A 23,893-nucleotide genomic window follows, 5' to 3' on the forward strand; every position below is an offset into this window, starting at 1 on the left:
ACACACTGTTTGGTATCCTATGCTAACAGCTTGCTGCTAGTGAAACTTTATGCTCAAATTCTTCAGTGCACAGTAACACCACCTTTCAAGCAGTTAGGTCTCCATCGAAAATGCACTGCAAACAGCTCAGGCTTGTACAGTGTAAATAATTAATTATTGCAGATACACAGTGCTGGAAGCACTCGGTGCAAACAGTTGCTCTTTCCCCTAATCCGCTGTGAAAATACTTGGGCCCTGTGTCATACAGCTTATTCACATTTTTAATTCATTCTGCTCATTGGAGAAGCATTCAGGACTTGGCAAACATAATTTTAATGATAACCCTAAGGGTCAGAGCATCACATTAAAATTTAATACACTAAGGAGTCACAGAAGGATAATTAACAGATTGCATGGTGAGCTCTTCATGGTTCAGCATTTCCTCATGCTGTAATATGTGGCAGCATGATTCACACCAGGCAACAGACATTTCAGCAAGGCTTCAAATGCATTCAGCCTGCCTCCCTGCAATTGGTTTTATTTTTAGAAATCCAGATAAGAAATACATTTAGCTGAAATGTTGCCATCTTCATATGCAGATGCTCAATGTACAGTCAGGTATCCACGGAGTGTATAATAATCTGATTGATAGTTTCTTTAACAGAATTTTGTGTTGATGGATTTCCTTCTAACACTTCAGATCTTTCACTCCCATGGGGTCAGAAAGAAAATTACAGAGGTGCAGTTAATAATGAAAATTTCAGTTTACTATTTTATATACGTCGCTATACTATGTCCTAAATGTATAGTCCATAACTTATCAAAGTGATTCCTTTTTTTAACTATATCTTTCTGATTCTTATGTACAGGGGCAGAATAAAAGTGTATGCTTGGCTAACAAAATATGCACAGTTAAACCAGTTAAATAATAATGCATGGTGGAATGTATTTTCTTGCATCTTGCTTTCTTAGACCATTTACTAGACAAAACGCTTCATTATGTTACTATATAGTACTCTCTGAATCACAAAACTAGTATATTTTAATATGTAGGATTCCATTTTTGTAACATATTATTTAAACCAACTGCCAGTTCAAACCATATTTAACCTGACATTTTGTTTCTGTTGACAAAAGACATGGCTCAAGCATAACTTGCTAAATCTTATTTATTTATTTATTTCACATTTGTTAACCGGGTTAGTTCAACTGAATTTGCAAACAAACCCATTTTCAGTGGAGACCTGAGGGGTAAAGCCCCAGCAAACATAAATAAAAACAAAGTGACAATATACAAATATTAAATAACAATCGCAATACAAAATAATTGTAAAAAAGAAAAGGTTATTAACTATTTGCATTGCACTGATAGTAAGCAACCCATTTTCAGAGAGCCCCAACAAACATAAGCAGAAATAAACATACAGGGCAAAAACTATTAAAAACAAGACTGCAAATATGAAATTAATTATAAGGAGAAAAACAAAAGAAAAAAATTTATGAACATTAAGGGTTGCACTGATAGTAGTGTATTAACATTTACTACATATGAGAGTAAAAACAAAAAGATAATCATTGTTCAAAAGAAGGACAATGTATAGACATTGATAGGAGGTGGGGGATAAGAGAATGGGAGGGGGCTACAGTAGGGCTATAGTAGTAGAGCTGAGGGTTTAGGAGATTAATTTAAGCAGAAGTTACTAACAAAGAAAGAGTTAGGAGCTGCAACAGGTTATACAGTGGGAGAGACTAAGACTACGTGTGGTCAATGCAACGGCATAATTTCAAGTTTAGTAGGTGGCATTTAAGCTCCTTTTTAAAACAGGGAAAGAAAAGGTTGGATCTAATATGGAAGGGGAGTTTGTTCCAATTTAGTGAGACTGGGTGCTTGTAACGTAGTTTGCCAAATTTCATTTTGGGTGTATTAACTGAGAGAAGATGCTGATCAGCATTTATCTTCAATAAATGAAAACAATTTCTCTGAATTCACTCATCCCAGGAATGGCCCTTTTCTGTGTTATGCAGTAATCTCAAAACTTCAGCACTACAGAGGAGAGAACAGCTGGTGTCTCTGATGAATAGGATTTTGTAGCACAAAGCCCCCCTTATAAATGTTTGTCTGATTTTCGGTACTACTTTGCAGCATCTCCTCAGATGCAGAGTGGTTTTGGATGTGGGAGGGGTCAGGCCAATTTTTGACAGCTATTCCCTCCCCTGCACCAGCACAGATGGGTCAAACTGACAGAAAACTAATGGTGTCACTTGCATTTTGACTATGCAAATGCACACCATTTCATTGCTTGTCACTCTAAAAGGTGCCAAATTAATTCACTGCTGGACACACTAAAAGGTTTAGACATCCACTGACACTTTTGTGCTGTTCATGTCTTCTTATATATCTATATCTACACAGACAGATATACAGATAACTAGCTGTTTGTCTATGTGTGTATATCTGTAAATATCGATACACACACACACACACACACACACACACACACACACACACACACACACACACACACACACACACACAAATTTATATACGTATATATTCAAAAGTTTATAGATACTTACTAGACTATTGATATGTGATGATATTCAGAAGCCTAGCCTTACATTCTCATGGTAGTTTCTAGCCCTTATATTTTGAATATCAATAACCTAGAGGTGGGATGAACAAGGATATGTTGGAACATTTACATGTTTCTCCCTATTCATGAAGTACATGGGTGCTAAACCAGGAATGAATTTGTGGTTATCCTTCCATTTGTCTAAATTAAATTTAGAAGAGTAAGAGATGTACTTTACCTCATTTGGTGTTGATACATACCTATCTCTCCAACATATTGTAATTATTTTACAAAACAGATTGAGATCACTTGAGCAGGTGTTTATGATACCACTGGACTTACAAATGTGTAATAGGTCTGAAGGAATAGTGTCTGTTCAAGCTCAATACACTAGGGAGAGGTCATCTCTCAGTAACCTCTGTGATACTGAGAAAAGGGACAAGGCTTTGAAATGGTCTATATAGTTTTTATGATTTAGGCCCCTAATTTTTTAGTGAAAAAAATGTTGTAATTCCAGTTATTACAAGTGTTTCAACACATATATACCAAAAGAGGCAATGTACTAATTGACTGGGCTAATGAATGTCAAGTACAGTGGAATGATTACATCCTTGGATCAAAGCTGCCCCATATTGGCATGGACCAATTCCAGGATTTTATCACTCCTGGTTGAGGTGTAGACTAACTGGTCCAAGGAATTTGTATTCATAAATCTCTAGACATGCATGTTAGAGGATGTATAAATCACCTAGTTTATGCATGGGTGGTTGAAATCTCCTTGGAGAATAATATTTGGCTTAATACATCAAGACTCCATTCTAGTTAGGTAGGAGGTGTGAGCCAATGGGGGCACAGAGGGAGTCCTATATTTAACTATGAAATGATAAGGGGTTTTATTAATAATGAATTGGATGGCAAGGAGTTCCACATTGTTATCTTGTCTAACGAGTATTGAAATAAAGTGTTTTTTTTATTTTAAAGTGTGAAGACACCAACTCTTATAGTGCCTTTGTCTAATGCAGTGAGCCTGAACATGTGACAGGCACTGAAACCCTGTACTGGTGGAGTGATTTCAATGGTGTTGAACCAGGTCTCTGTGATGATGCATATACTTATACTTTCTAGGGTAAGAAGTGTTTATAGGAAGTGATTTTTTTGTTAAGTCTCCTAACATTAAGAGCAATGCATCACTGTTATCAAGTTTCTGTTTAGTCAGGTTGGAAGCTTTGGAAGGCTGACATTGACTAAAAAAGGCACTATGAGAGTGGACAAATATTTAGCCAATATACAAAAGCCTTGAGGGGAAAGGTGGGAGATATGCAAACTACCCTTGGCAAAACAGATGGGGCTGTCTACTATCTCCTCCTAGGCTGATATATATTCTACCCCCTTTGAATGACACCAGAAGGAAGCTAATCCAATTCTTGAAATCAACAATCTTTTGTTCATACTGCAACAGAATTCTTGGTGGGGGTTAGAATACTGCTAGGTTCATACCAGTGTCAAATACATATTCCGAGAGCTCCATTACGTCTGTCTTCATACAGTCCATGAAGGCATATCTCATGTCATTTAGACTCGTATACTAAGACTGTCTCATATGTATACTTGCAGTGCAAGGACTTGAGTGCTTGCATGGTGTGGCAAATCCTGATTGGCAACTGACCGTTACCCTCTCCCTGCACATCTTGCTTTACCTGGTGTAGAGCAGGAACTGAAATCCTAAGTGCCAGATATGATACATCATATTTGTGAGCCAAACCATCTGCCTAATTCACTAAAAACATATATAGGTACTTTAAACATGATCTCACAGTAAAGTTTTAGCCTCTGAGATCTGGGAAAATTAGTCTGTATTAGTTATATTCCCACATATGTTGCAGCTCTAGACACAAGGTGAAGTCCTTCTGTTTTAAATCTTAAAAGTTTTTCCCCCTCAGTAAAGGGAGGAGAATCAGTCACACTATAGCATGCACCACTCTATGCAGATCAGATGGGACACAGCTGCCATCAAAATCTTTTCTAATACTAAAGTATCTTATTTGATAGTTGTACCACTACTACAGATGCTAACTTAAACATGTCATTCATACTTAACCTCCTTGTATCAACAGGTCATATTCTAATTCATCTCTGTTAGCCTCCTTAGATTAAACAGGTCAACATTAGCTAACATTCTTGCATTAATTACACTGTATTTTCCTTGAAACAGAGCATTTTTTAGATTAATGTATATGCAGTTCAGTCTCTCGGATAATATTTTCACAAATAGATTTATCTGAAAGGAAATTTTAATGCTGAGTGAGAGAAAGAATGACAAAGAAAATAATGATCTTTGGAAGCATGTATAATATTTAACGACTACAACACAAAAATGGAATTAGACATTTGAATAAAACAAAATATGTACAACTTACATGTATATATCTCATTTATGAGCATAAATAAAACTGGCAGAAAAATACTGAGTGAACAAAAAATACTGACATAATGTGTCATTACAATGTTGAATTAAATTATTTTATCCAGTACAAGTGGCAAGAGAGGAATGTCAGTTACAGCAGCACAAAGGTAAGGTTGCTGTCAATTATGATTCCTAGCAGTTTGGTGGTAGAGTCGGGGGTTGTAAGTGTGCCATTATTCAATTTGATAGAGAAATTTATAGGGGGGACTTACTGTTAGGTGTGAAGAGTAGGAGTTTGTTTTTTTTAGTGTTCATTTTAAGAACCAAGTCTCTACTGTGTTAAATACTGTCTGGGTTAGAGACTGTAGTTTGGATGTGGAGTTGGCTGAGCATATGAGCGCGGAATCATCTGCATATTGTATGCAGGTAGCTTGAGGGATTGCTAAGTGTAGGTTGTTGATGAATAAAGAGAATAAAAGTGGACCTAGAATGGAGCCCTGTGGGGCTCCGAATGAGACTGGCAGGAGGGCAGATAGATTATTCTCCCAGAGGATTGCTTGTTGCCTGTTGGTAAGGTAGGAAGTGAACCAGAGAACAGCCTTGGAGTCTACAGAAAGTGATTCAAGAGTTTTTAAGAGTAGGGAGTGGTTGACCATACCAAAAGCTTTTGACAGATCAATAAAGAGGGCTGATGAGCGGATGTTGTTATTATGGTTTTTATTGATGGAGATGGTGAAAGATAGGAGAGCTGTGGTGGTACTATGGAAAATGCTAATTTTGTGGTCTTTAATGGCCTCAGAAAGTAAACAGGAAGCTTTGCATTCATAAAGACAAATTACACTGGCACTGCTATTGATTTCTTACACATTCTGTTGGTTGAGCTGTAGTGGGTGAATCGGTGCTTGTTTCTGTGCTGCAGGATTCTATTGCAATGGAAATGATAGGAGCTGGTTTGCCTTCTTCAGGAGCGCTGTCAGATTTCTCAGCATCAGCTGAAGTTGCAGCTGCAGATTCAGCAGGTATATCAGTGCTGCATCTGTTGGGAAACAAAAATTGACAGAACAGAATCAATGTAAAAGAAACACTTCGCTGACGGCAGAAACTGTAGAAGCTGAACTTTGCTGTGGTAATGTATGTGCTATGAAAGACTATCAGGCAAAGATGGACTAGAATGATATACATGAAGACAAAAAATACATTGTACAGTTAATAAATACAAAGCAAAGCTGGATAAATGCCTGAAAAAATGTCTCTGAGCTGCAACAGGATACGTTCTGCCAAACATTATTGGTCTGACATATTTATACTATTTGATTTAATCTGCATGTTTTTTTCTAAAATGCAGATGTTTCTTTAGTTAGTGAGGTTCAAGGCAATATGAAAAAGGAATATAAAGGATGAAACCCAGCAACACAGGATGACAGGACAAAAAACAAAGCAGCTTAAATTAAGGGCAAAACAAAAATAAAATATGCATTTGGAGAAAAAAACATGAAAATATGTAGAGAACTGTAACAGGGGTAGAAGCGATGAAAACGAGGAATGATATCTATGGATACCACACTTGTTGAGTCTTTCGGCTTTTCCTGGTTAGGGGTTGCCACAGCAGAACTCTGGTCCACTAACGATTGGCAGTAGATTTTTACGTGCCGAGTTGCCAGCCCTGACGCACAACCTTCAACGAAGGCATTCCCATTCACACATGTGTCCACACAGAAGACGCTCTAGCTGAGAATCATACAGGACGTCTTAATGTGAGGCGACAACGCTACCGCAGCACCACCACTGCAGGTATCTATGGATGCCATACTAAATAACTTAAAAAGTAAGGTAGCTATGTATAGCAGCAGCAGGGTTGAACTGAGGACTGCTAGGATGCAGAGAAGGAGACATCACCAGCACAGCATTGCAGGTTTTTTCTTCTTACATAGACTGCTGTTAAGATGACATTAGGAGTATTGTATGTAGTTATGAAGATTGTATCTTTCTAGAGATTTAGGACAGAGACAATTCAGAGTAGGATGGAACACACAAGGTACTGTCATCACCAGAAGACGGTATTACATAAAACGAGACCAGCAGACCTTAACATCTGTAGTCCCGAATAAAGAAGACAGAGGTGGGAATATGGCAAAACACGTTATTTACCTCTGTAGAGCCCATATAGTCCAAGTGGGTACTGTATTTTGGTAAATAAATGTAGAATTAAAGGATGCAATCTGACCCAAGGGAGACATGAAGATTTATTATTTCAGAGAAATAGTGGTGGATAACTGGAATGACTTCTTTGAAACTTTATTTGTATCAAAAATGGTAAAAACAGTTCAGCATTGCATGGTACATGAATAAAGCAGTAAATTTTATGAAGAGTGTGAAAAAAAAAAGCTGTTGGTTATGTAGGATCAATAACTTTGCCAACAGTTACGGAAACTGGTGGGACAAACAAGCATCTTGTGATATGGCAGTACATGTTTATGTGCAATTTAGAAAAAAAAAACAAGGTTTACTTCTTGTATTATTAATGGACATAAGCAGCTCCCAAATGCTTTATCTCCTCAAATTATCTATGGTATGATTCCAATTATGCTCATTAGGGGTACTATGTAATTATTGACCATGGGATGGGTAAGTTACTATTTACTTGCAGTGTGAGATGAAAGACAGTGATCAGACTTATTTCTTAGTTCTTATTATACTGTACAGGAACTCTGCAGAATGCCGGAATAACAGAAGCCAAATAATCTGTGCTTAAACAAAGCCATATTCATCAAATGCTATACAAGCCTAATTTAAAATTGTCCAAAAACTGGAACTGGAAGTGAAACAAAGAACCTCTTCCAAAATTGGTTTTGAACGTTTTAATCCACAGTAAAACACAGTAAGCCACGCAAAAAATACACAATGAACGCCTTCTCACTCAGCGTTTTCGTCACTACTGGACTTCGTCAGATGCTTCTGATGTTCAATACTCCTCTGTGCAGGTATATCCCAAAGTTACAGTGTATCTTCACTCTTTGCCACATAAACAGGTGAGGAGACTTGTTTATGTGGCAAAGAGTGAAGATACACTGTAACTTTGGGATATACCTGCACAGAGGAGTATTGAACATCAGAAGCATCTGACGAAGTCCAGTAGTGACGAAAACGCTGAGTGAGAAGGCGTTCATTGTGTATTTTTTGCGTGGCTTACTGTGTTTTACTGTGGATTAAAACATTCAAAACCAATTTTGGAAGAGGTTCTTTGCTTCACTTCCAGTTCCAGTTTTTGGTTGGTTGGTGATTCGTGGTGGTTGGCAGACACCGGTTTGGCGTATTTTTCTAATTTAAAATTGTCCACCTTTTCCCTGTTGTTAATGATTTATAGAAAATGACTTTAATTATGTCCTTCTGTTGTGCAGTCCTATATAATGATCAGTTCTTTACTGTAGTATTTCATAATGCTTTACTAGAAGTGGACATTTGGTTGAACACCACAAAACCAAATGATACTACTGGATGAGTAATGTCAAAGTTGATTACTGTAAGTTGGGCTACAGGAGTGCAGCTCACCATCACCTTTTACTTATTACTTTACCAATGTTTTATTGCATGAGTTAGCCCCACTAGGCCTGTGGGCAACTCTTAGGGAGACCCAAGGTAGTATTGATACTGATCAAGGAATTATTTTTCAGGGCACTGGGCAAATTCCCCTGTTCTGTGATGGAGGTTTGTAAAGTCCTTCCTATATGCTTTTGGAGATGCTAATGGACCGGGGGGTGGCAGGATCTTGCTTCATTCTTTATGAGGCTAAGTTCTAGTGCTGTATAACTGGAAGATGAGGAACCTGTTTTTATCGAAAGTAGCTTGGAGACAGAATTTGAAATGTCTGATGGATTTTCATGATTCATTAGCCATTATTTCTGATTAATTTTGGGTCAAAGTGAAAGATCATTTGGATCTTGAACAATGACCAGAAGCTGCTTGTACTGACAACAGCCATCCAAGCATGGTACAACTGCAGCAGGGATCTGTTTGTATACCAGACTTGGTCTACAAATATTGTTTTTAAGCAGAATTCCTCAGCAGTAGCTGCTGTGGCACAGACTATACTGTAGTTGTTGCTTGTACTGGCAACCACTCATCTCATGGACTTTGGTAAACTAGGAATGTGGTTGGTTTGTTTTCATTTGTTTTTTTTTTTTTTTTGAAGTAATACTACTCTTCACCAGACAGATGCTTTTTTGGGGACATCTCATTTTATGACTGGTCTTTATGGCATAACAGATTAAAGCATTTGTTCAAGTCCTTAAGGTACCTATTAGAGCATGATAAATTGTGTAAGAAATTATTATTAAGGTTTTGTCTTTAAATATAAAGAGTTTAAACCTTCTTCTTCTTTCAGCTGATCCCATTAGGGTTCGCCACAACGGATCAGTAGTGTCTGCAGAACGAATGGCAGTAGAGATTTACAGTGTTGAGTTGCCAACCCAGCACCTAACCTTTCTCAGAAGGCACACACACGCACACACGCACACACGCACTCATGCACACACACACACACACACACACACACACACACACACACACACACGCACACACACCCCTAGGGCCAATTCAGAATGTCCAATCCACCTGCAGCATGTCTTTGGAATGTGGGAAGAAACCAGAGCACCGGGAGGAAACCCACTCAAACATAGGGAGGACATTCAGACTCCGCACAGAAGGCACCCCAGCCAAGAATCGAACTGGAGAACCTCTTGCTGTGAGGTGACAATGCTAAATGCTGCACCACTGCAAAAACCAAAATGCTGGTGATTATGAAGTTGAAGATGGGCAGTCTTTTTTGTTTCAATAAATCTTAATTGGGGCATTAATACTGTTGTTCAGGTTGTTGATTAGGGACTTGGGAAATACAGTCATCTGTCATTTACTGACTGTAGGTCATCTTTTTCTAGAATGCTAAATACACACACACACACACACATATATATATATATATATATATATAAATATATCTATATATATATATATATATATATATATATATATATATCTATATATATCTATATATATATGTATATATATATATATATATATATATATATATATATATATTTGCTTTCTGGAGTCTTTTGTGATGTTAGAGTATTACATACATTTGTGATGTTATGTTCATAGGTTCATAGGTATATACTAGGCTAACAACGGCCCTTATAATACTAGCCATGCAACCCAAATGTGACCCACAAATTTGATTTATATAAGTGGTGATTTAATGACTGCCTCTGTCCTTCAGAGACATAGGTGCCAGACCATGGGTGAATTTCCAAGTACCCATCCACTGGTCCAAGTTATGCTTAAAAGGTATGTCCTATTTATGTCGCAAGCAAAACTTAGGTCTTTTATCCTAATAGTTTTGATGCTGTTTGTTTTGCAGATGTTCAAAAGGTACATCAAAATAAGGTCCAGGGATGCTGTGTGTGCCATGCAAACATCACCTCTCAGAAGTCTGCATGATACCAAATAAAGAGACATGGTTTTGAGGTAGTCAGCATAGGACATTGTGTCTACTCACTATATTCTTTTGGTCGGGAACCTTTGGGGATGTTCCAGTTGCGGTATGTGTCTGGTCAGGTACATACTGAAAGGGGCATTATACTCTATTTTTTTTAATTTCTCCAAGTCTTTTAGGTTTCTAATACCATGATGGGAATGGACCCCATTCCTAAGTCAAAGTATGATTAAAGTTCATGAAATTAGTATTGTTCCAATCTTTGTTGTTAACCAGAAGTGCTTTTTGCAGCACCTGCAATGTGCCCAGTAATGACTCCTTCCACAATTCATATGGAGTTATATATATTGGTCACATATCTAAGTATAATTGTAAATTCTTTTTTTATAAGACCTGTTGCTCCTACTAATATTGGAACTGTCTGGGTATCCTTCTTCCACATTGCCCACATTTCTGATGGCAAATCCTGGTATTTTATGACTTTGTGTCTCTCTGTATGTAAGACACTGTAGTCACTGGGTGTGGTGATTTCAATGATCAATATTACTTCTGTCTTCTTTTCATGGACTACTATATATGGTGTTCTCACATCTATTTTTTGAACTCTTGGTAAAGGGTAATCCCTTGTGATATAAACTTCATCATTTTCCATAATGCTTTGTGGCTCATGTTTCCAGTGTTTTTCAGCTACTTCAGTATTATAATGTTTTCACAATCCCCAATGCAACAGTCTTGCCACGCTATTATACCTTTCAGTATACTGTCCCTCTGCCATTAGTGTATCACAACAAGCAACAAGATGTGCAACTGCTTCCAGTTCTGTTTTACAAATCCTACATTTGTCTGTTCCTCCCACATGCTTAATGGACTTTGTAAGCCAACATGTATGTAGTCCATTATGTTGAGCCACTAATGTTAGCCTTTTGTCTTTTGGTTTAAATTCACCTCTTCTTAATCATTCCAGCATTTGATTCTGATCAACATGAGGTTGTTCTAAGAGTTTTCTATACTTGCAACTATATTTATGCATTTTTCTACATTTCTTGCCTTCTCATCTGCTCCTGTAACTTATATTCTTTCTTTTTTTTTGGCACATTCAGTTGCTGCCTGATTTTTATCTACTTCTGGTTTGATTTCCATTCCCTCTTGACACTGATATGCTTCAATTAAACAAAACAGGGAAGTTATCTTAGACTTTTTCTCCTCATGTTTCATAACTTTCACTATGTTTGGGTCTTGTGAGGTCAGTAGATATGTATGCAGTCCTATGATTGAAAATACATACATGTAATCAATTTTGAGGAGGCCCGTACCTCCTTCAGAATGGGAAACATATAGTCTTGGTATGCACTGTTTTTTATAAATCATTTGATGAGCATGACACATCCTTGATTCCTGTCCAACCTATCCAACACCTTCTGGGGCCTCCTGTCCAACCTATCCAACACCTTCTGGGGCCAGTCAGTCACTCCAAAACTGTAAGTCAGGACAGGAAGAGCAAACTGATTGATAGCTTGGACTTTGTTCCTAGATGTCAATGCTGTTTTCAGTATACATTTTAGTCTTCTAAAATATTCCTTACTAAGTTGTATTTGCATTTGTTCATGTTTTATTGTTGATCATTCATCAGTTCTCAGATATGTATACACTCCCTCTTGCTCAAGTTCTTTTATATCACATTCCTCTCCCAAACTGATGTTTTATTGGTGATGCAGCTTTCCTACTTTAAAGGTTGCTTCTGCACATTTATCAAGACCAAATTACATTCTTATATCATCTGAAAATGTTTTGACCACTTGTAGCTGTGCTTTCAGTTTCTCACTTGATGAAATACACACTTTTTAAATCATCCACATAAAGAAAATGAGAGGTCTTTACACTTTGTTGTTTTCTGGGAGCCAAATTATAGCCATGACCTAAATCTGTTAAGTAGACAGCTTAACGGGTTAAGAACAAGACAAATGAGCAGCGGTAACATATAGTCACCCCAGAATACCCCCTTTGAATTTTTATCCCTGGAATGATAATTTGTCCTTTATCATGGCTTAACTGCAAAGTGGTTTGCCATTGTTTCATGATCGCTGTAATGAAATCAATCAGTGTAGGGTGTGCATTGTACATTTTAAGCACTCTTTTATCCATGAATATTGGATACTGTCAAATGCTTTTTTGTAGTCTATCCATGCCATACTTAGATTCTTCCCCTTTTTACAGTTCTCCATTATGACTTTATTTAACAACAGATGATCCTGTGCTCATTATACTCTATGATGGGTCTGATGAGGGCCAGGTACAGTGGTATAATGACCTCTCTGGACCTAGATGCCATACCCTTGCTTACAAGTTGAGCAGCATAGAAGGATTTTCTTACTATCTTGGACACATGCTGATCAAAAGCTAGGTTACTGTCTACATGGGTTCCCAGATACCTGAGTAGTTAATCAACTTTTAAGGGTGTTTTATTGATGACGTAGTTACCCAGGGTGATAGACTTCCCAAAAGATACCATAATGTGTTTGTTGGTAGTGAGTTTTAAGACATGGCTTTGGCACCAAGCATTTGTCTGTTTTAGACCTTCCAGAAGGGTGTTCACATCTTCGGGGGGATTCAGTGACTAATCCCAGTTGCAATCATCTGCAAACTTGTTCAGCAAAAGGCCTTTGACATTGGCTTTGACATCCAAGAAGTAGATGCCATAGAGGATTGGGCCCAGCACAGAGCCCTGGGGACTCCACTAGTGACCAGCTTCTTTATGGACTCTAACCTTCTGTGTCCTATTAGTGAGCCAGCTAGCTATCCAGTGTGTTATAAAGGGGTTTACACATAGTTCCATAAGTTTGTTGACAATGCCCGAGTAGGGTACTGTATCAAATGCTTTAGCCATATCTAGGTAGGCAGTATGCACCATTTTCCCCTCATCCATTGCCTTAGAGACATTTTCAAAGAAGTCCACCAGATTCAGTAAGCATGAACTTCATTTGACAAAATTAAGCTGGGATGGATACAGTGTCTAGAGGTCACCTATGTCCTCATTGATAATTTCCATAATTCTTTCCATGGCTTTGCAAATAGGAGTAGTCAGACTAATGGGTCTGTAGTTTCTAGGATCTGTTTACGGTCCTCCCTTATGAAGGGGGATGACCATTTCAGTCTTCCATTCATGTGGCACAAAAACTATTTTAAGACTATGGTTAAATAATGAATCAGGAGGCATCCCAGGATGTTATCAGAACCCACCGAGCCCATATTCTTGGCTTTAGTGAGTGCTGCCAGTACATGCTCCATAATTATAGTTGGAGGGCTTCTGTTTGAGGATATTTTTGAGGGGGTGGTTGAAGGTGAGAGGTGGTAAATTTGGAACTGAATTGTCCACTAAGAGGTTTGCTATATTGCCAGGCTCATTGAATGTGTCATATTAAATATTAGTTCAGCACATTGTTGTGTTCAGTTTTTGAGGTTTCTGATATAGCTGTAGTGGGCCTTACTGAGAGGCTATCTTAACCTCACACTTGACTTTGCTTGACTTAATTAGCCCTCTTAGTTGCCTATTTAGTTTGATGAGAGAGTTTCTATTTTCATGTGAATTACCCTTCCTGATGTTTAAACATAATTCATTTTCCTTTTGTTGTATATCTTGTTTAATTTGGGATGCCACCAGGGTGGTTTGTTTCTAGGACTAGTTCTGGGCTTACTTCTGGTAGGTGCAGCAGCTTCTATGCAGCCACTGACATGGTTGTACAGAGTTTCTGAGATCAATTCAGCACAGGCTGGTGTGTTCTCTGTGTTTGAAGGGGCACTGAATTTTGACAATCCATCATTTAATAAAAGATAATTTGCCTTGGAATAGTTCCTAACTGTTTCTGGTTTTAATGGGATTATAGAGTTGATTTTGATTTTGAAGGTGACAACTTTATGGTCAGACCTTACCAGGGAGGATGAGACATTGGGGGCAGGGGGTGCAGAGTTCCCTCATATCTGTAAGCACGAAGTCTACTATGTTGCCACCTCTAGTGTGTGTATTCACTATTTGGTCAAGGATGTTTGTATTTATGAAGTTCAGGAATCTCTATGCCTACAGATTTGGGGCTGTGTAGGCCTCCCAGTTTATAGAGGGGTACTTAAAGTCTCCCATGATGAGTAGGGGGTAAGGTTGGATGGTAAGTGTCTCCAGTAGGTCCAAACCTGCATTGTAAGCTTCTTGGTACATGGAGGTGAACTATAGCTGGCTAGGATACGGTATAGGATTTTGTCTATGGTGATCTGCATGTGCAGGAACTGCAGCGTGTCATCCTGTTTGACTACACTGGATATATGCCTGTTATTGATGTAAAAGATAAACACTTAGAAATGCAGCATTCTCCTCAATTTTCTGATTTTTATCATTATTAAAACAAGTAATTATAGCAGGAAATAAAGTTAGAAAATAGAGAATATCTCCAAAGAATATGATTGCTAGCCCATGGTCTAACATTTAGCTCTATGTGGAGAAATTTGAGAAATAAGATAAATGTTCTGCACATACAGAAGTAGAACTAAAAATCTAATGAGCTCCCAGCTTACGAGATACTAAATGTTTAAGTCATGCTAGTATAACAGTATACAGATGTCTATTGTAATGCATACAGTTTTTTAAAGCTAGTAATGGTTTGATATGATTGCAAGTTCTCACAAAAGATTGCTTTTAAACTTAATGTAAAATAACTGATTCTGTTTTGCTCTAGATACATAAAACTTCAAATGTTTACATTTAATTTGAACTTGCAGCCCATAGAAATGTTCTAAAATATAAAAGATAAAGTGCAGCACCTATTTAGGAAGTGCGACTTTAAACTAGCTCACAGAATTTTCTTTTCCTAAGACTGTCTTCCAACATGCCTAACTTTAATAATCTTACATCCATTGACTTTTGTTGATAAAGTATAGCAACTGTCAAATCAAGCTGTGTAAAATGTTGTTTGTTTGTTGTTGATGCATTTTGGTCTCAGTTAATGCAGGTGTAGTTGTTGAGTTTATAGTGAATTGCCATAGAATTGTTTTACTCCTATCCAGTATGAGAAACAGATTTATCTTAAATGTCATCGTGTTTACCAATACCAGTTTAAAACAGCAGTTCAGATTCTTGCAATCTTCTATAAAGGCTGTAAAATTCAGGCTACTCTGTTCATATACAAGCATAGACTTTTTTATTTCTTGCCCCTTTTCAAGCAATTTTAACTAGTAACTGGCTTGTTAATTTTAAGTCACTTAAGTTTTATTTCCAATAATTCTAAACCAGATTCTGTGGAGCGTATTTCTTTTTATCGTAACCACTGAACCCATTACTCATTTTTTAGACATATTATTACACAGTGTGTTACTTTATACTGAATTTCCCAAGGAACAAGAACAAACAATTCTCTGACTCTGTATGAGTTGGTTGTTCCCCATCCAATCTTTTGCCTTCTCTGCCTTCCTACTTAAGATTACTTTGGTTTGGTAACTGCCATAGCCAAATGCATACACTCTCATTTCAAATTAATTCAAAAAGGCCTGTGCTCGCTGCTCCTCAGTCTTAATCCCTAACAATGTACACCTTTTTTTCCACTCCATCCACTCTGGAAACAAGGCCTTGTTCATTTGCTGTCCAACAGAATAAACTGTCTTCCTGCAAACATCAGAAGTTTTCTATCCTCCCTGCACTTCCAAAATCCCTAAACCATTATACAGGTGAACAAGATCACTGCATGTTGTGTTTAGGCCTCACATGGTCTCCATAAGTATACCTCACCCCATAGGTTCAAATGGTCCTTCAATAATTACTGTTAATTCCAGTTCTTCTTAGGTTTTCATTATGTACTTTTTTATTAACATACTGCTTTTGTTCACTAGGCTTTGACTTTATGGTTTAATTCATTGATTGTGTATTGATTTAATAAATTTAGAACAAAGTTAGATGTTATACATTAATTTAAGCCTGAACCATTCTTTTTAATGTTATACTTCAATTGTTTGTTGTGTGTGTTCTGATTATGTCATGTGTTCTCATTTCATTTACACTTTATTATTTTATGTTGTAACTAGGTATGGCTCAAAAAAGTGAGGTTTGCCTCTCTTCTCAAAATGAATATATAAAGAAAAAGATAAATGGACATACTTCTAGCTTAACAGACAGAGAAACAGAGAAACAAACTGATGAAGTTTAGACTGCAGGCTGTCCAGAATATAAACAAGGGCATGGATTAATACAGCTCTCTGAATAACCTATTAAGATCTATGTCGGGGTCAGTAACAGAGTTAAAAAGGGTTGTAGAGTATCATTGGATTTCAGTAAGTCATTTGATGTTGTGATTCTCAGGAGATTGTTGGGAAAATGGTAGAGTATGATGTAGGATGAACGTTTGTGAGGTGGATAAGGAATTAACCAATAAAAGACAGAGGGTAGCAGTAGTTAAGAAGGAAGTGTTAAAGGAGAAGTTAGTCACTACTGCAGTACTGCAAACTTTATTATAGGGACTGGTGTTATTCATCATATGTATCACATACCTCACATTTAAGAATAAGGCGATATATTTGCTGATAACATCAAAATTGTGGTGGTCTTTAAGGATATGAAGCTAGTCTTCAAGGTGACTAAGTGCGGATTTGAGGTTAGGGAGATATACTACATGCAGACAGAAAATAACTGCAAAAGAGCTAGTCAGTGAAATTGTTTCAGAAGTCAATAGGCAAGATGGGTATACTTTGTAATGAAAGATGGGTGTTCCACTGGGCCAGGACTGACTGTATTATTTGTAAGTAAATGTTATTGACTGTTCTAATATTGTTCTCTGTTCACACTGTATTGCAGGCATAAACTGGATAAGGGCATTTGGTTAGATTTCCAAGGATATTTAGATATGCAGATTTCCAAGGACATGAACAATAACAGAATCACCACTGATCTATTCAGAAAACCAATGAGGGTTAACTTATTACTCCACAGTAAAAGTCTACATCCTACAAAAAAACAAGTATAATGTAGGGAAGTCCCAAGCCTATAGATTAACTAGAATTACCACAGAGATGGAACCATTTTTGAGAAACCTGAACAACTTGGAGAATGATTTTCTAGTGAGAGGCTATGAAAGTCAGATGTTAAAAAACATCCTGGGACCCATTCTAGAACTGAAAAGGACTGAAGCACCTTCACTCAAACTCCCCAGTAGGAGAATGTTAAGAAATTCCACAGAGAATGACAAATGCAAAAATTGCTGCATCCTGACAAACACTTTGGATTATCACAGTATCAAAAATGTTATTGAAGAAAACTGTGGCATTGTCACAGGAAACCCTTTTCTGATTAACATCTTAGGTGAAGCCCCATCCTTTGTTTAAAGGAAGGCCAGGAACATTAGAAGTTTTGTTGAATTTAAACCTAGACCATATGAGGGAAACAGTAAAATATGTAAAACTAATTGTACATTTTGTATATTTATACAGCAAGGTGATAGTTTTTATTGCCCTTATTTAAAGAAAATCATTTAGACCAGTGCAGGGGGTGACTGTAACACTACAAAAGTAATTTACAGGGCACAGTGCAATGAATGTGATGTATTCTATGTGGGCAAAACGGTAAATAAACTCAAGCGTAGGATTTTCTGTCATCTGTCAGAAATCCGCTCTGGATGTAAAAATAATGCACTAGCCAAACACCTTTCTCTTAATAAAAGACACACAGGTTTTAAGCTCCAGATCCTGGATTGAATAGACATGGGGGATCTTGAAGGAAACATCCCAAATATTCTGGAGAAACATGTGGCAATTAAAGCTGAACTCTTTTAGGAAGCCTGGACTAAACTACTACTGTTCAATTAAAAGTGCACTGGAACTTAGAAAATTGCCACATTGTTTACATGACTAATTTCATTTTATTTTGTTCTACCAGTTAGTTTTAAATACCATTTTAAATCAGTTGTAATTAAAGTGTATATTTTGTTTCCATCATCATACATTTTTTCTTTTTCTTTTTTCTTTTTCTGGTTCTCTTTTTTTCCACTTTATTCAAAATGATGTGTAGTAACAATACTAACTAATTATACAGTTATATATATTTTTATAGATAGTTTTTAGGGTTCTTGAAGCCGCGGTGGTGCAGCGGTTAGCATTGTCACCTCACAGCAAGAGGTTCTCCGGTTTGATTCTTGGCTGGAGCCCCTTCTGTGTGGAGTCTGCATGTCCTCCCCATGGTTGAGTGATGTTTAAAGACATGCAGGTAGGTGTGTGCGTGAATGGGTGTGCCTTCTTTGAAGGTTGGGCACTGGGCTGGCACCTCAGCACCATAAAAATCCACTGCCAATCATTAGCAGACCAGAGTTCCATTGTGGCAACCCCTAACCGGGAAAAGCCGAAAGACATTAGATGTTACGTGATCCTATCTCGCCTACATTCTGACTGATGGGTTCGGAGCCGATCCCTCGGCTCCGACTCGGCACGCTTATGCTATAGAGCGAGGCCTCTAATTGGCTGAGCTATCTTTATCCCAGGATGCACCACCACTAATTCCCCAGATCTCGTTTGCCGCTTACAGAGCTTGGACGTGGTCTCAACATTGGCTGGGCTAAGTATTATTTATTAGGCTTTTTTCCTGTCAGTATTTGCTTCATTTAAACCCAAAAGCTATTTTAAAGGCTATTCTTTGTGTACGAGTGTTTTTGTGGAATTTGGTTAAAATTTTCGTGTTTTTTCCTGTCAGAGAAGGTTCCCGTTTAAGTTAGAGGGGCCTTCCCCTGTGGTTACTACTACCTTAGTGGTTGTGTGTGGGTCAAGTACCCGTTTAAGTTAGAGGGTCTTGACCCTCTTTTTCTCCCTTTCTCTCTCTCTTGAACAATCTTGTGTGTAAAAAAAAAAAAAAAAAAAAAAAGTTCTTTAGTTTAAATATTCAACTAATCTAGTGGCATATATATTTTTTGTCCTTTTGTCAAACCCCTTGTTGTTTAATTGTGGTTATCTGCTTTTTTAGCCTAATTATGTCTAAAGAGCATAAACCCTCCAGGTTTAAAAAGTGAACGAGGTGTGGCTTCAAAATGTCCATAACGGACGACCACTCCTCGTGCGTCTATTGTCTAGGTGCTAAACATCTGCAAGAATCGTGCAGTGTATGCCATGCGTTTTCTTCCAGAGTCCTCCAGGAGAGGAAAAACAAATTAATCCTCAAAGGATTAATCAAGCCTTCCTTCGAGGAGGCTTTATCTTCCTCTCCGTCTCCTTCTAAAAAGAGGAAAGCGTCGGCTCCAACCAGTCAGTCGGAACCGACCGCTAAGAAAACTAAGCAGACTTCTCCATCGGCTCCACGGACTTCGGAGCCGAGGTCGGAACGGTCTGCCTCGATGCCTCCAGCCTCAACCCCTCTGGTTTCAGAGCCGAGGTCTGGGGCATCGAGAGGCGGGTCACCCTCATCGGCTCCACTGATATTGGAGCCGATAAGGGTCATCGGCTCAGACTTCCCCTCGGGCGAAGTCCTTATCGGCACCGAGGAAATTTCCTGAAAGTTTCCTCGGAGCCGATAATTGTTGAGTCATTTCGGAGCCGGTCCCCGAGCCCTTCGGAGCCGATGGAGAAATCGGTTCGGGCCCGATCGGTATCCTTGAGATCATCCAAGATGTCTGATTCAGACATCGACAGGGTGCTCCTTCGACTCTTCCAGTCTCTGGTGTTCCAAAAGATGGTTTCGGCTCCGGCCCATTTGGCTTCGGAGCCGATGGTCCACTCCCCTACTGTATTTCCTCCTCCAACAGCTTCGGCACCGTTGGAGCAGGTGCTGGTGGAACCAGTGGAGGTGTTAGGGTCGGGCCCGACCCTTGCTCCGACTCCGGCTCTTGGGTCGGAGTTCAGTGCACGGACTTCTTCCTTCGGCCCTGGGGGGAGGCTTCGGGATTGATGCTTTCGGTCCCAAGTCTCCCTCTTGGTGCGTTGGCGGCGGGAGTACCGTCCACTGTCGTGGCCACGGAGGGGGGACCCTCCCAGGATTCTGGTGGTCCCGCCTTCAGGGCTATGAGGAGTGCTTTAGCCAAATCTTCCTTGGCTACCTCCACAGTTTCCCCAGCTCCTTCCCTACATTTGGAGACTGGGTCGTTGGCAGTCCCCCTGTCTGTAGACAGCGGAGCCCCTGGGCCTCAGGTTACCCCTGCTGGGGTTTCTCCCACTCCTGGAGGTCCTTCTGAAGCCTCTTCGGAAGAACCTCCAGGAAGAGAACGTGCAAGAGGAAGCACGTTGACTCCCCTGACGAGTCTTTGACATCTGACACTGATCTCGATGATGCAGAGGGGTCCCCCAAGTCGTCCTCGGATGATGTCTCCTTTGCAAACATCCTGGAAGCCCTAAAACAACGAGGCGGCTGGCAGTCCAAACCTCCCTCTGCTGATGAGTCGGTGTTCCTGAAGGCCTTCGGGGCTCAGCCCTCCGCCTCCTGGGTGTCTCCGCCTTTCGACGAGCTTTTGGATTTGATCTGTCGAAGGGCGTGGGAACACCCAGACTCTGTGGAACCGGTGCCCGCTCGTCCGAACAAATTTCTCTCGGCGCCCCCGGATAGAGAGTTCCTTATGAAAGGTGTGGCTGTAGATGCTATGGTGGTGGCATCTGCTACCCAGCAAGATGTAGCAGAGGATTCTACGTCCATCCATCCTCCTAATAAGGAGTCTAGGAGCATGGATCGGTACGGTAAGCGCACCCTTAGTTCAGCGGCCTTTACACTGAGGTCTTTGAACTACCTGACGCACTTTACGAGATTTCAGAGGGATCTGATTAAGGAGCTATCCGATACCCTCTTGGGTAACCTGCCTGAGGAGCTGGCCCAGACGGTTGGATCTCAGCTGGCTACAATGTCGTCCATTTCGAACTCGTCTATGAGGCTCATTTCGTATGCGGCCGAAGGGGCGAGTAGAGCGGCGGGTACAGGCATTGCTCTACAGAGACAAGCCTGGCTCCGCCTGTGTCATTTTGCGGAGGCCTTTAGGTCTTCATTTGCCGACGCCCCCTTTGATGGGTCCTCCCTGTTTGGACCCAAGGTAAAAGACACACTTACCCGCTGTGAACAGGAGGGTAAGACTCTGACTGCCGTAGGGGCACGATTTTCCACTCCCTTTCAGCCTTATCCCAAGGCTAAAAGAGGAGGGAAAATGTGGTTCCGTAGATCTCAGAAGTCTTACCCCTCTCAGCAGGAAGGTTCCCCCTCCAGAGGCAGAGGAGGGGGAAATTCATCCGGAAGATGCCGTCCCAGAGGCGGCAGAGGCCCTCGCAACACTGGAGCCCGCGAGTCCTTTCGTGGCTCTTCAGCCTTTCATAGTCCCTGAGGGATTGCCCGGCTGTGCTGCTCCGGAGCCAGTCGGGGGTCGTTTTTCGAAGCACCTGAAGGCCTGGGAAGGGATCACTCAGGACCGATGGGTGCTTCGGATTATCGCCGGAGGTTACTCCATCCCATTCTCTCGTCCCCCCCCCCCTCAGTCCAAAAAAATCCCGGACCCGCCACCCAGTCAACAGGATACCGGAGCCTCAGAAATTTCAAAGCTGCTGCAAAAAGGAGTCATCCAACCGGTCCCCGCAGACCAGATCGGATTAGGGACTTACTCAAGATTCTTTTTGGTGCCAAAAAAGACCGGGGACTTGAGGCCCATTTTGGACCTAAGCATCCTAAACTGTTCAGTCAGGAAGTCCAAGTTCCGAATGGTCACTCTACAAACCATTCTCCCATTGTTGGAGAAGGGTGTTTGGATGTGCTCCATAGATCTCAAGGACGCGTATTATCATATCAGAATACATCAAACGTCCAGGAGACATCTGCGCTTCAGCCTAGGAGGCAGTCATTTTCAGTTCCGTGCGCTGCCCTTTGGTCTCACCACAGCCCCCAGGGTGTTCACCAAATGCTTGGCAGTAGTGACTGCTCACCTGAGAAGTCTAGGATTCCAGGTGTTTCCGTACCTAGACGACTGGCTCCTAACTGCCACCTCCAAGCATCTACTTCTGCGGAGCCTACAAGCCACTATATCACTGGGCAATTCCCTTGGAATCACCTTCAATTGGCCAAAGTCTGTGTTACGGCCATCTCAAAGAATAAGATTCATAGGGGTAGAGATAGATTCAAACCAGATGTGGGTCTATCTACCTACAGACAGAATTCAAACCATTCAAAATCAAGTTCGAGCCTTACTCCCCAAGTCCAAAGCCCCAGCCAGAATGGTCCTGCAGCTATTGGGATCCATGTCTGCTACGGTTCTGCTAGTTCCCTTGGCAAGGTTGCACATGAGAATCCTCCAGTGACTTCTTTCAACTCAGTGGAACTTTTAGGAACTCCCTCTCAATCACCTCATATGGATCACGGAATCTTGCAAACGGGACCTTCGCTGGTGGCTTGTATCCTCCAATTTGGATCAGGGACGACCCTTTGTTCTTCCTCCTCCGGCGGCCACTTTGACCACGGACGCCTCCCAGATGGGGTGGGGGGGGCATTCCCTGGGCAGGTCAGTCCAAGGCAAATGGCACCCGGAAGAGACTCCTCTTCACATCAACATCCTAGAAATGAGGGCAGTACTCCTGTCCCTTCAAGCCCTTCACGATTATCTCCCTCAGGGCGTAATTGCTGTTCACTCAGACAATATGTCAGTGGTCTGGTACCTGAACAAGCAGGGAGGGACCAGATCCTCTTTGCAGAGAAGCCATGAGAGTTTGGGAATGGGCAGTCTCGACCAAATGCTTCCTAGTGGCTACTCACATACCGGGCAAGTCCAATGTCATAGCCGACAGATTGAGCAGAACCATCCTCTCTCCTCACAAATGGTCTCTGAATATGGCAGTTGCAAGGCAGATTTTCAGCGAATGGGGAGTTCCGTGTTGTGACCTCTTCGCGACTCCTCTGAATGCGAAGTGCAAAGAATTTTTCTCCCTAACCCCGGCTCCAGGGAAGAGCCCCATGGACGCATTAGTCCATCCTTAGCCCACCGGCCTGCTTTATGCCTTCCCTCCAGTTCCTCTCCTCCCCAGGGTGATTCAAAAGGCATCTCTCTTAGGGAGCAGGATGATCTTAATTGCTCCTTACTGGCCTCGTCAAGTGTGGTTTCCCTATCTTCGGAAACATGCTCTGGAAGGTCCGTGGTTCCTGGACCAGGTCCCAGACCTACTGATTCATCAGTCAGGACTATTACACCAGTCCCTACACACCTTAAAATTGACGGCCTGGCTCCTCCTCTTCCGACGATAGTCAGGAGTCATACACTGGATCCAGATGTTGTGCACATATTATCTTCAGCCCACAAGTCTGCTACAAAGAAACTGTATTCTAGCAAATGGAAAAGGTTTGCTATTTGGGCTCAACTCCAGGGCCTGGACCCCATTTCTACTCCCGTGGCAGAAGTACTAAAATTTCTGACCTCTCTTTTCAATCAAGGCTCTTCAGTTTCTACCATCAAAGTACAATTGGCAGCAATTTCTAATTTTCAT

At 40.4% G+C, this 23,893-nt stretch overlaps 1 protein-coding gene across 3 annotated transcripts in view; it reads right to left on the bottom strand.

The window, feature by feature from the left end:
• The window catches only part of LOC122804862, a 1,319,203-nt gene that overhangs the window by 221,324 nt on the left and 1,073,986 nt on the right, over positions 1 to 23,893 (bottom strand). For all 3 annotated transcript variants that reach the window (XM_044075030.1, XM_044075029.1, XM_044075028.1), the window contains one exon: positions 5,821 to 5,992. In XM_044075030.1, coding sequence (XP_043930965.1) covers positions 5,821 to 5,992 — 172 coding nt within the window. The remainder of the gene's footprint in view (positions 1 to 5,820; positions 5,993 to 23,893) is intronic.

This window comes from Protopterus annectens, chromosome 6.part0 (assembly GCF_019279795.1).
Source record: "Protopterus annectens isolate FY-2018-M chromosome 6.part0, PAN1.0, whole genome shotgun sequence".
NCBI lineage: Eukaryota > Metazoa > Chordata > Ceratodontiformes > Protopteridae > Protopterus > Protopterus annectens.